The following is a 12,972-nucleotide window of genomic DNA, read 5'->3' as shown; positions in this document are numbered from 1 at the left end:
GTGATCGGGCGCCAACGCCGCGGTGCCCGGCCCGCCGCGGTGCCCGGCCCGCCGCGGTGCCGGCCCCGGCCGCCCTGCCCGGCCCGCCGCGGTGCCCGCCCGCCGCGGAACCCGGCCCGCCGCGGTGCCCGGCCCGCCGCGGTGCCCGGCCCGCCGCGGTGCCCGCCCGCCGCGGTGCCCGGCCCGCCGCCCTGCCCGGTGCGTACCTCCTCGGCCGGCAGCTGCTCCTTGAACTCGTCCATCTTGCTCTCGGTGTCGTGCAGAATGCCCTCGGCCTGGTTGACGGCCTCCACGCGCTCCTTGCGCGCCTTATCCTGTTCGGCGTGCATCTCGGCGTTCTTGACCATGTTCTCGATCTCGTCCTTGCTCAGGCCACCAGACGACTGGATCACAACTGGCGACAGGGGGAGCAGGGCGTCAGTCACAACCCCACCCCGACGCACACAGCGCACAGCCCGCCGGGGCACACCATCTGATCTGTAGCGGATAGTCTGATTTGGATACATCGCACGTGCTCCGCGTAACCAAGCCCAGTGTGTACGGCGGCAGCGCCACCACGGAGCGCGGGCAGCGAGTCGCCCCACCGCGGGCGCAGCGCCGCCGCCTCAGCCGGTGGGCCGATCTACAACCGGCGGCCTCGGGCGCGGCCCCGGCGGCTGTCAGCCCCCGGCGGCTGGTCTGGCACCGCGCCGGCCGCCACCGGACGGCGGCCCCGGCGCCGGCCCGGGTGCCCCCTCCCCACCAGTGCCCGCGTGCCCGGCTCCCCACCACTGCACTCACTCTGCTGTTCCTTGCCGGTGCCCTTGTCGCGCGCGCTGACGTGCACGATGCCGTTGGCGTCGATGTCGAAGGAGACCTCGACCTGGGGCACGCCGCGCGGCGCCGGCGGGATGCCCACCAGCTGGAACTGTCCCAGCAGCTTGTTGTCGGCGGCCATCTCTCGCTCGCCCTGGAACACCTTTATCTCCACCTGGGTCTGGCCGTCGGCCGCCGTCGAGAACACCTGCGGCCGCCGGACGGGGAGGGGACCGACGTCAGCGACCAGCGGCGCGCCACCGACGTCAGCGACCAGCGGCGCGCCACCGACCTCCGCTAACAGCACCGCCGCCGGACGGGGAGGGGACCGACGTCAGCGACCAGCGGCGCGCCACCGACCTCCGCTAACAGCACCGCCGCCGGACGGGGAGGGGACCGACGTCAGCGACCAGCGGCGCGCCGTTTACAGGCATTTCAAGAAATGCGTTGTAAAATCGAGTAAAATGCATTTCATTGAAAATCATCGGTGGGGAAATGTTCTTCAAACACATATTTTGCTATTTGGGGTCACTGATACCAGGTCAGGTCACAGAGGTCAGGTCACTGGGGGGTCACAATATGAAAGTGTCGTGTGATACATGTTTTATGGTCCATTTTATATACCAAATGCGATTATGTGGGCCAGGCAGCATTTGGGGTCAGTTTATATTATGTTCTGGTGAAGGTCAGGTCAAGGTCAGGTCAACTTTGGTCAAATTTCAAAGTTGAATTTTTGCATAAAATGGGTATCGATTCGGTGCAGCTCCAATTTTTTTTTTCATTATAACTTAGCCAAAAAGGAGGTATCGATCTAAAATTTGGTAGGGGAGAGTGGGGCACATTCGTGCATGGGGCACATTCGTTTTCAGCAGTTTTTGGGAACACGAGTGACTGCACGAGCTCAAGGTAAATTATGGAAATGTGTCTATCATTGCCGCCCTTCGTTCACCGTAGAAGACAACACTGTACCTGCTGTCATGCTTGATAAAAACGCAAATTTGTAATATTCGTGAGCTTTCCAAACTTTTCTCATATCATCCATTTTCGTGATCCTGACTCGGAAATGTGGTTCAGCTTTTCAAAATTGGGGGCGAAGGTGCTCACTCTATTCACGGAACTGCTGCAAACTTGTTTGTTGACAAAGTGTCATTTTTTCAACAAGAAATTTTGAAATATATTACAAATAACGTTGTGGGGCAGGTTCGTGTACGCACTGCCTGGGGGCACATTCGTGCATATTTTTTTTAGTTTTTGCTATTTATGACTTTATCTATAGTAGGTTTCACTAATGACGCTCGCCTGACTCAGTCTCGGCTGCTTGCGACGTCGTGACGAGTAATTCACGCGAACTTGGCGAGGTCACGGAGGCCGGCAGTTGGCACATTCTTGTTGGCCAGCCCATTCTTTCTACATATGTTGTGCAATGCATTCTTGTCGAAAGGAATCAAGTGAAATGACCCCCTGCCAATTTCCTTTGGTAAATTTCTGGTAATGCCCGGTAATTTCTAGAACTTTGCAGGGTGCACGGAAGTGCCCCACCCCTTGCACGAATGTGCCCCATAGGTGGGGCAGTTTCGTGCAAACGTTCAGAGTTATTAAAAGTCATTTTTTTCTAATAGAAGCAATAATTTTAGAGGATAACTTTTAAAGAGGAAAAATATCTGCACTAGTTCCTTTCCATACCACAATCAACAATTTTGCCGTTGCACTAACCAAAGAACAGATATATGGATTTATCCATTTTTTGCACGAATGTGCCCCACTCTCCCCTATGTATATAGAAGATCGCAGGGACTATCACATATGTCCCATTTTTTTCGATATTCGGAAAAATGTTGGATTTTTTTTTGCGTTTTTTCTAAAAAATCAACTTTTTGAGTTTTTGGGTGCCAAAAACCCAAAACATGACCTCAGTTTGACCTCAATGACTCCTGACCTAAGGTGACCTAAGACTTGAAATTGTGTCTGAAAGTGTTAAATTGATGCCCGGGAAGGTACTGAAAATTTGGCGCCGCGCCGCCGTTTCCTTGTTATTCAGGAAAAACCACCGGGGTTGCCCCCCCCCCTCCCAGCGGGGCGAGGGTTAACACGCGCAGTGGAAGGGGGGGGGGGGCGGATTTCGCCCACCCCTCCTGTTTTTCGCCAATAACTCGCGCCGCAAGCATAATATCAATGTGAAATTTCGGCTACCTGTCCAGAATTGAATTGCGGATCTTCTCGTGCAAGAGGTAAGAAAATCGGTTCACAACTTTTCTAGTAATAGCGGTGTAAAGTCAAACATCCTGCCGCCGCGGCGGCGCGGCGGCCACGGTTCGTCGGAAGGTCATCTCAGGCTCAAAAGAAACGGTATATACCATTCGAAAGCTGACGGTGAGCTGAATCCAAAAATGTATTTTTTATAAAAATCGATCGATGGCCTTTTTTGAAAATTGCGTTTTTGTAAAAACTTAATAATCTTTTATTCAACGGGCTGTCCCGAACATTCTTGAAAACATAAACATGTATTTTTGAGTTCCAGTGAAAGCTGAACGCCAAAAGAACAATATTTAGCGAAGCAATATTTCCAAACGTTAATATGCGTCTCCCACAGCCGAAAATAAGGCGCAATCACACAGCTCAGTGTCACGATGGACCAAAGTCAGCCACACAGAAGCGTGAAATGACCCTTATCGACTCGCAGACCCGGCGCTCTCGGCCCGCCTGACCGGTCCACGGTAGGCGATCGGGCCGGTCTAGCCTCGCGAAACCTCAAAGACACTTTTTTCCGAAAATTGGAAAACAACGCATACTAGTCGACAGAAAATTCATCAAAGATTACGATTAGTGCATTTGCATGGCTCTGGAGACATTTTTTCGTAGACAAAAGTATCGTTAAAGACAACGTTCCGTAACACTTCATAAGGGGGATAATCACAGCCGATTTTTACGCTCTTTGGATATTTTGCGGAACGATGAAATTGCTAGGTGTTGAGCATCCATTTTGCATGGAAAGTGAAATTTAGATGTTTAGACGATTCCGCCATAGAAAGCAAGTAGACAAAATCAGTTCAAAATGTCTTATAATTAGGTTAACTTTTTATATTTTTTTCTACCACTGAATATTACGTTCACTGAAATAACCAAGCCCAGCAAAAAAAGTTTTACGAGGATGAACTGAAAACAATGCTGTATCGCCTGCACTAAGACACTATCTATTAGGGGAGCCAGTGAAAATTTGCAGCCACTTGCAGCCCTGGCATCCAGACACCTTTTTCGTCTAAGGGTTGGCCGTGGCTTGGTGCGCTTGAGCACAAGTGGTAAATGCCACAAAGGGTGTTTTCGCGATTGCTCAAAACACCCAGGAAATAGAGAACTGCAACTTGGCATACCTGACCTTTGATGCACGCCGAATCTTGTGACACCAACTGCACTTTCAATTCAGGTCAGGTCACTGACCTATGACGTCATAAATGAACCTCTGCACGATCCTCAGATGTCGCAACCTTGCAACGCTCTCAGTGCCAGAGTAACTTTCACAGGGAGGTGAGACTTGCAGGACTTATTGTCCTTTAGAGGTCTTACAACTTTTATATCTCAGATTTTTCCTAAATGTCACATAAAGTCAGGTTGGTCACGTGACCTCACCTATAAGTCAATGGGGAAATATGAAAACTGTTATTTTGGCGCCAGGAATGATATTCAAATGTCTCAAGTACATGGAATCGTTACTTCATGCACTCCTTGCAAGATCTGATGCTGCATTTTTGCATTGTTGACCTTGCATGACGTCATTTATGACGTCACTAGGGTCATACGAGTTTTTCGTCAATAACTCCCGATCAAATTGAGCTAGAGAGTCGACAAGGTCACCAATGGACTCCGGAAGATCTGCCGAATCGAATGATATGCGATATGACCTCCTTTGACCAACTTCGTGATTTGAAGACCTCTGACCTGACCTTGACTCGAGGTCAACACCTTACGGTGGCCTCACCTGAACAAAAAGTATACCATTCGACGCGCCTGAGCAAGGCGAACACGACGATGTCAAAATCGTGGTTCTGCGGCCATTTTTTGCGAAGTTTTTTTTTTTTTACCAGAAACCAAACCCGCTGCTTGGGTCACGTTATGAAATCAGTCGGTGACACACCAGGGAAATAAGCTAAAATTAGAGCGCTCTATTTATTGCTCCCGCTACTTCACCGTCTCCCATAGGGTCCTGTGTTGAGCTGGTGTCGAGGCTCTAAAAATGACGCCGATTTTTGCACCCTTCTCACGAAAACCGCTCGGACCGCCTGGAAACTAATTGTTCCGCTCTAAAAATTTCATGATCGACGGGAAAATGAATGAGGAAAAGATTGGTCCTGAAATAATTCTGAACTCCCTGTAGAACATATCGAAATATGGCTGCAAACTAGGAGCATGTCAAAATCGACAAAACAATACAAATAAACTTACCGGGATTTTTCTATTTTCCATGCATCTGTGTATGAAATCAGTCGGTTTTTCGGAAAGATAATCTTCTGTTTAATAAATAATTCCACAATTGCAATCGAGAAAAAAAAACATTTCTGCTGTGACGGCAGTTTTGGCATTGTGCCAGTAGTGTGGCGTGCGCGGTGCTGCGTGGTCGTCGGGACGGAGTTGTGAGTATTTTCGGTGTTTTAAATGGTTGATGGCCATTTGAACCAGCTTTATATTATTTCCTACAAATTTTTGCATCAAATTATTGCTTTGAAAGACCATTGAAACCCCTTATCTCTTCATGAAACACGATCATATTTATCGTCGACGAAAATGGCGCGGGACCCCATGTGCGTTCCGATCGAAATAAATCGTAAATTAAATAATATTCGATGATAAGTATCATATTCTAGTGACATATTTTCATAAAATAAGGCATAAACTTTGCAAGGAAGTCAACATTGGATAATTGGATTCTTATTTTGCTCACATATCCTTGTGTAGTCAAATGGCTCAATTGTTAGATAAATGTTAGCATATGTTTTGGCTTGATGTTTGCTGTGAAACCACCCAGCCACTTGCTGGTTGAGTGGTTTTTGATAATAACCTGATAATCATTTCTCCTTTTCCGTAAAAGAAACTAAAATTCTTTTCAAAGTAATCCATTTTTAGGAAAGGCGGCTTGCTCATTGACATTTCATGTTCTTGTTTTGTTATTGCTGGCAGTATTTTGATACAATAATGCAATATGAATTTTTTGCAATAATAAAACCTAAGACAAACCTAGTTAATGGGTCAATCAAACACCCAACAGAAAGATTGTGAGTCCTTGTGACGTGAAGTAGAACATTCTATGAATGTGTTATATATAATATGCCAAATTTTAAATTAATGATACTGATAGCTGAGCATGTGAATTATGCCACAATATAATTTCATTTTCTGGTTTTGAAATAGCCGGCAGTATTTTACTTCAACAAATGTAATATACATGGAATGCATGTTGTTATGTTATGTTAAAAGTTTAATAACAGCAAACAGAAGGGGCTGTTTCAGCAGATAATGTTTGTACCTTATGCATTACCTTTCTTTTCTGCAGGACTATGCTTCCGCTGGGTGGTCGACATTTGCCTCCTGAAGAAGTTGAGCAACATGAAGACCACCAGATGAGGTGTCTGCAGTTCATGTGGAACTCTGCAGACTACAAGTGTTATGCCAACCACAACCAAAGTGCTGTGATCATGGAGGCATGAACCTCATGACAACACTTCAGATTTGCAGTTGTACCAAAGTGTGATTCAAACCACCTGTGGCATCTCACTCAATGTGTGAACAGTGTGATCATTGTGCAGTGTTCAGCTGCAACTAAGACATTTATTAGTGACTTGTTTTGCAATTAGCCACCAAAAGCATTTTTGGGCTGGCTGCTGTAATTTGTTGTGCACTGCGCAATAGTGGTAGTGTTTTGTCACTTGTCAAGTTGTCAGTTGTGCATGTTGCATGTTTCTCTTCCCTCGGCCCTCATTATCAGTTAAGTGGTGAATTGGCATCACTCAGTCTCCCCAGATCTCCATTGACTGTCTGTCAACCACCTAACTTGAGATGGTATTTGCTAATAGTGTCAGAAAAGAAGTGATTGTAGACATTTTTAGGAATATGAGCTCCGTTTCATGCGTGTTGCAGTGGTCATTTTGTCACTTGTCCCATAGTGTAATAAAGGTACTCGCGGATGCAGAAAGCGTTGGGCCTAATTATTAAACGCACCCTTCTATCAGCGACGCACGAAATCGACAAATATCATCCTTTTTAGAGCAGGAGGAAACGAAAACTTGTGAACATAGCTGTACCTACAACAGTGCAAAAGGAATTGGAATTCTGGGAGTTTTTGAAATTCGGAGAAACTCGAGTTGTCGACAGGTATGCCCCCTTGTACGTCAAAGACCGCCTAAAAAACAAACGTCTACAAATGAAGGCAGTATTCGTATGTTCGTTGTAATTGCAGCAGCCTAGCAACATGCATTGCGGTCCGATGGCGAATTACACTCGTGCTAAAAAACTATGCCGGTAACTGCCAACGTACTTAGGTCGTAGGTGAGGAGAGGAAGGGTTATGTCAAATGTCAACATCAAAGAAATGGCTTCATCTGAGCCGTGCCTATTGTACATAATTCAACCAATCTATGCATTTCGTTTCTTGCAATCTACTCATGCTTTCACTCCAGCTTCAGAGTAATCATCCCATATCAATATTGTACGTCTTAAGATATTGATTTCTATGGCAGTTCGCAATTGCTAGCCACGTCTCACCTCAGTTTGGTGGCCCCGCATCGGCCCACTCGGCCGCTCTAAAATTGACTTACGGAGGAGGATGGTGGCTTTTATTTTAGCTTCTCCACTGACTGCGGGGAGCGCCGTCGCCGAGGTTGGAGCAATAATTAGCTTAAGTTTGGGACTAATTTCCACGCTTAATTAACATTTTAATGTTATTTTAATTAATTCATGTTAATCTTTGACGCATTCTCTTTCTATTGATACCATCCACCGGTCTGAGAAGTACTGCCTTGCTGAGTAAGGGCCGATAAAAGATCACGCTTTTAGGGGTATCTCTTCAACATAGGGCAGGAGCAATAAATAGAGCGCTCTAATTTTAGCTTATTTCCCTGGAGTGTCACCAACTGAAATGGGGCCTTGCCGGGCGAGCTTTACGCTGTTTCATGATATGTATAAATTGGTAGGGCATAATCGTTTGAATAAAAAGTTGGTTTGGAAGCAATTTTCTACGGAGGTACGCACCATTTCAATGTCCTACCCAGCTCATATCGTCATAAATTTCGACCTACACTCAAAAGTATTCATGCGTTATTCGAGCGGCAATTAGGCAAATTGCAAGCTCGCCACAGAGCACAGATCCTAAAAGAGATAGTCCTTATTTAAAACATATGTTCCTTGGATATTCAAGAAGGTTGCTCCTAAATATTGTGGTTCTAGCTTCAAACACATAGATGTTATGAATGCCGATAGGTTTCGCGAGGCTACACCGGCCGGATCGCCCACTGTGCGGTCACGGGAAGAACGTTCGGCTCTCGTTCTACTAAACAAATGTTATATTTGTCAGTTTAACTGTCCACATCGCTATGAAAGTTATTCAGGATACCAGTGAAGAAAATTCATTGTTCTGCTCGATTTACAACATGCTTTAATTTACATTTTTCTTATGCATGTTTTGTTCCATCCAGCTGCGATCAGTGCCCGCGCAGGGGAAGTGAGCGGGGTTTCACTGTCAGAGGCTGTACTGGTGACAGCTGCTCGGCCGTGCGACCGGTCAAAGGTTACCCTGCCCCACCGGGCGCTACCCCCACTCCACCCGAGCTGAGGCCGGTGCAGCCTCTGACATTTCAGCGCGGCCAATTTTCCTTATATGGGCATGATACCAAGCTCAATTGAGCAAAGTAGACATGAACAAATGCAAATTAATGCATGATGTGAGGATGACAGAACAATGAATTTTCTTCACAGGTATCCTGAATAACTTTCATACCTAGCGATGTGGACAGTTAAACTGACAAATATGACATATGTTTAGTAGAACGAGAGCCGAACGTTCTTTCCGTGGCCAGTCAGGCGGGAGTAGAGCGCCGGGTCTGCGAGTCGATAAGGGTCATTTCACGCTTCTGTGTGGCTGACTTTGGTCCATCGCGACACTGAGCTGTGTGATTGCGCCTTATTTTCGGCTGTGGGAGACGCATATTAATGTTTGGAAATGTTGCTTCGCTAAATATTGTTCTTTTGGCATTCAGTTTTCACTGGAACTCCAAAATACAAGTTTATGTTTTCAAGAATGTCCAGGACAGCCCGTTGAATAAAAGATTATTAAGTTTTTACAAAAACGCAATTTTCAAAAAAGGCCATCGATCGATTTTGATAAAAATTACATTTTTGGATTCAGCTCACCGTCACCTTTCGAATGGTATATATCGTTTCTTTTGAGCCTGAGATGACCTTCCGACGAACCGTGCGGCCGGCGCTAGCCGTTACGCGCCGCCTGAATTGTAGACTGTGCCGGGGCGGGACGGTTCCGTCTTTATATCGCGCTCCTTACCGCTGATTATATTAGATTCGCGTCAAATTCGGTGAGAAGACTGAGAAATGTACAGGCAATCATATGGTCAAAGAATTTTGAAAATCGGCCGGTAACAACTTGAGTTATGAGTGTGTAAACACAAAATTGTGATTGCCGCGATTCCCGCGTCGGCCGATGCCGCTTCAGCCGGCGACATCTTACCTTTCGCAGGCTTCTAACTGCCATATTTATTGTTGGATTATCTAGACATTCACCATACATACTCATAAATGTTTGCTCTTTCGTATAGTGAAAGATTTAAAAAAATCGGCCGGTAACTTTTTGAGTTATCGGCGTGTAAACGCAAAAAAGTCGCTAATATGGCAGATTTGACCACATTTGACCTCATTTGACCTTGAAGATATTGACCTAGGGTCATGAAATTCACACTCAACAGAGTTCCCAATGGCCCCTACCTACCCTACAAGTTTCGTCTTTCTAGCTCCAGTGGGAGCTGAGATCTTAGGGGGGGGGGGGGCGACATCCGCCCCCCCCCTTCCACTGGGCGTAGTACTCGCAACCCTTCCACTGCGCGTGTTAACACAGATTACCGGATACGACGCATCAAGCAGAGAGAGACTAGAGAGCCACCAATCAGTAAGTTGCTGTCGTTGCGCCCCCGACTGCGCTTACAGAGAGCTCGGACGAGACAGAGCCGGCTGCCGGCGAGTCCGGCTTCCCGGCTCAGTGGGTCGCCCTACTCGGAGACCGGACGGCGGCGGAGCGCTCAGCGCGGGCGGTGGTAACGCCGCGCGCCGGCCGACCCGTCCCACTGACCTGAGACTTTTTGGTGGGTATGGTGGTGTTTCTGGTGATGAGTTTGGTGAACACGCCGCCCAGCGTCTCGATGCCCATGGAGAGGGGCGTCACGTCCAGCAGCAGCACGTCCGTCACGTCTCCGGCCAGCACGCCGCCCTGGATCGCGGCGCCCATCGCCACCGCCTCATCCGGGTTCACCGCCTTGCTGGGCGTGCGGCCAAACACCTCCTGGACCGTGCTCTGGACCTGGGGCCGCGGCGGACCAGTCAGACAGACACACGGGTGTACCGACACGTTCTGCTGCCCGGCCGGCGGACCGCACCCGGCGGCCCGCCGGCGGACCAGTCAGACAGACACACGGGCGTACCGACACGTTCTGCTGCCCGGCCGGCGGCCCATCGACGGACCGGACAGACGTGCACAGTGCACACGCCTCGCCGGCTACACGAACGGATAAAGACGGGTCGAGTTCAAACACACTGAATCGTCCGGCGCCCAAAATCGCCCAGCTCTCTGAAGGGTTATCTGACTTGGGCCGAAAACAAGACGTGATGGACTTCAATTAAAACCAGCAGTCATTCATTTCATCAATCCCTACAGCCACCCTCCTTCCCGCCCTGACCAGCCGCCTCCCACTCGTCCGCCCCCTGCCGCACGTACCTTGGGCATGCGGGTCATTCCGCCGACCAGCAGCACCTCGCCGATGTCTGCCTTGGTCACCTCGGCGTCCTTCATGGCCTTGGTGCACGGCGCCACCGTGCGCTTGATCAGGTCGCCCACGATACTCTCCAGTTTGGCGCGGCTGAGCTGCGGGCGAGGCGCGTCAGTCAGCCGGCGCACGAGCACCGGCCGCTCCCAGTGGCCGACATCAACCACCGGCGACACACAGATCCTACCAGAACAGTAGCACAGACAAACTGGGCTTCAACGTAGAACAGCGGGCGGCCTGGGCCGGCCGCCTGCCGCCGTCCGGCAGGACTGACCTTAATGTTGAGGTGTTTGGGGCCGGACGCGTCCATGGTCAGGTAGGGCAGGTTAATGTCGGTCTGCGAGGACGACGAGAGCTCGATTTTGGCCTTCTCGGCCGCCTCGCGCACCCGCTGGATGGCCATCTGGTCCTTGGTGAGGTCGATGCCCTGGTCGCGCTTGAACTCGGCCACCAGGTGGTTGAGCAGGGCGTTGTCGAAATCCTCGCCGCCCAGGAACGTGTCGCCGTTGGTGGACTTGACCTCGAACACGCCCTTCTGGATCTCCAGCACCGAGATGTCGAACGTGCCGCCGCCCAGGTCGTACACGGCGATGCTGCCGGCCAGAGACGGGCGGTCAGACGCCAGAGACGGGAGGTCAGACACCACAGACGGGCGGTCAGACGCCAGAGACGGGCGGTCAGACGCCAGAGACGGGAGGTCAGACGCCAGAGACGGGAGGTCAGACGTCAGAGACGGGCGGTGAGACGCCAGAGACGGGCGGTCAGACACCACAGAGACGGGCGGTGAGACGCCAGAGACGGGCGGTCAGACACCACAGACGGGCGGTCAGACGCCAGAGACGGGCGGTCAGACGCCAGAGACGGGCGGTCAGACACCACAGACGGGCGGTCAGACGCCAGAGACGGGCGGTCAGACGCCACAGACGGGAGGTCAGACGCCAGAGACGGGCGGTCAGACACCACAGACGGGCGGTCAGACGCCAGAGACGGGAGGTCAGACGGGGGACGCCAAAGAGATGGGAAACGGCATAGTGGCAGGCGGCGCTGGAGACAATCTACGTACGCATGTCGCATTGAATGATTCATAGGATGAGCCCAAACAGAAAGCCAATGTACCCATTAACGATGTCTGGCAACGTCTCTAGACCTAAGCAATACAGATAATGAAAGGAATTGTGATTGAGTGGCAACAAGCAGTGAGCCCATCAAGTTCTGAAGGTACTGGCAGACATAAGCATGCGACCATCTTCTTAAAGGCTACGGGAATTTACTCAGCTATCGGGCAAATAACAATAATGAATCTCGACAAACAAATAACATGAAACTAAGGGATGCCGCATTCAAATACTTTCCATCATATAAACGTCTTCGGTCTTCGGTAAGAGCATTGCAAAGTGCATTGCAAAAATGAACATAAGAACACTGCCCATCACATTTTAACAATCCTCCTAAACCAGAGGATTGCTCATCATATTCTTACATTTTTATCCTGGCTCCACGACTGAATACTACAGAGCGAGACGTCGACCTGATCTGTGTCACCCACCTAGTCGATCCCTGACGGTGTACCTATTTTGGCGACATTGGTCCCGCCGTTCTCGAGATGCAATGGCTTCAACTCCATTGCCAAATGGGTGCCCACCAACAAGCGAAGTTCCAGCGCAATCGGCGAAGCCATCGCCGAGTGATTTTAAGCGGACCAAGTTGTTGGCGGTTGGTGCTGACACGACCATTTAGATGCGTCAAGAGCAGTCAATATCAGGCCGGTAAAACGGATGAGTTATCCAACAGAGAAGACCGTTTGTCGAACGAATGGACGCTGTCAACAGATAATTCTCTGAAAAGCGCTGCATGCCGGATCGGGCCGGTCATACTGGGATACTTCACGATAATGAAAATATTCGGCGCGCGTGTGTGTGCGTGTGTGTGTGTGTGGGGGGGGGGGGGGTCCACTCACATTTTGTCCTGCGTCTTGTCCATGCTGTGTGTGCGTGTGTGTGTGTGTGTGGGGCGGTCCACTCACATTTTGTCCTGCGTCTTGTCCATGCTGTGTGTGTGTGTGGGGGGGGGGGGGATGCACTCACATTTTGTCAATGTCCCAAAATTTGTCTATTTGGGTGGGAAACGACATCCAAATGAAATTCATT

General features: G+C 49.6%; 1 protein-coding gene across 1 annotated transcript in view; it reads right to left on the bottom strand.

Moving 5' to 3' along the window:
* The window catches only part of LOC122380591 (stress-70 protein, mitochondrial-like), a 28,511-nt gene that overhangs the window by 1,653 nt on the left and 13,886 nt on the right, over positions 1–12,972 (bottom strand). Inside the window, exons 6-10 of the mRNA XM_043363915.1 lie at positions 11,100–11,418; positions 10,777–10,923; positions 10,135–10,362; positions 781–1,003; positions 207–394 (exon numbers count right to left, since the gene is read on the bottom strand). Coding sequence (XP_043219850.1) covers positions 207–394; positions 781–1,003; positions 10,135–10,362; positions 10,777–10,923; positions 11,100–11,418 — 1,105 coding nt within the window. The remainder of the gene's footprint in view (positions 1–206; positions 395–780; positions 1,004–10,134; positions 10,363–10,776; positions 10,924–11,099; positions 11,419–12,972) is intronic.

The sequence above is a fragment of the Amphibalanus amphitrite genome, unplaced genomic scaffold (genome assembly GCF_019059575.1).
Source record: "Amphibalanus amphitrite isolate SeventyFive unplaced genomic scaffold, NRLGWU_Aamphi_draft 000001F_arrow, whole genome shotgun sequence".
NCBI lineage: Eukaryota > Metazoa > Arthropoda > Thecostraca > Balanomorpha > Balanidae > Amphibalanus > Amphibalanus amphitrite.
Note: the sequence above shows the minus strand (reverse complement) of the source record. Positions and strands in the feature narration are given on the sequence as shown.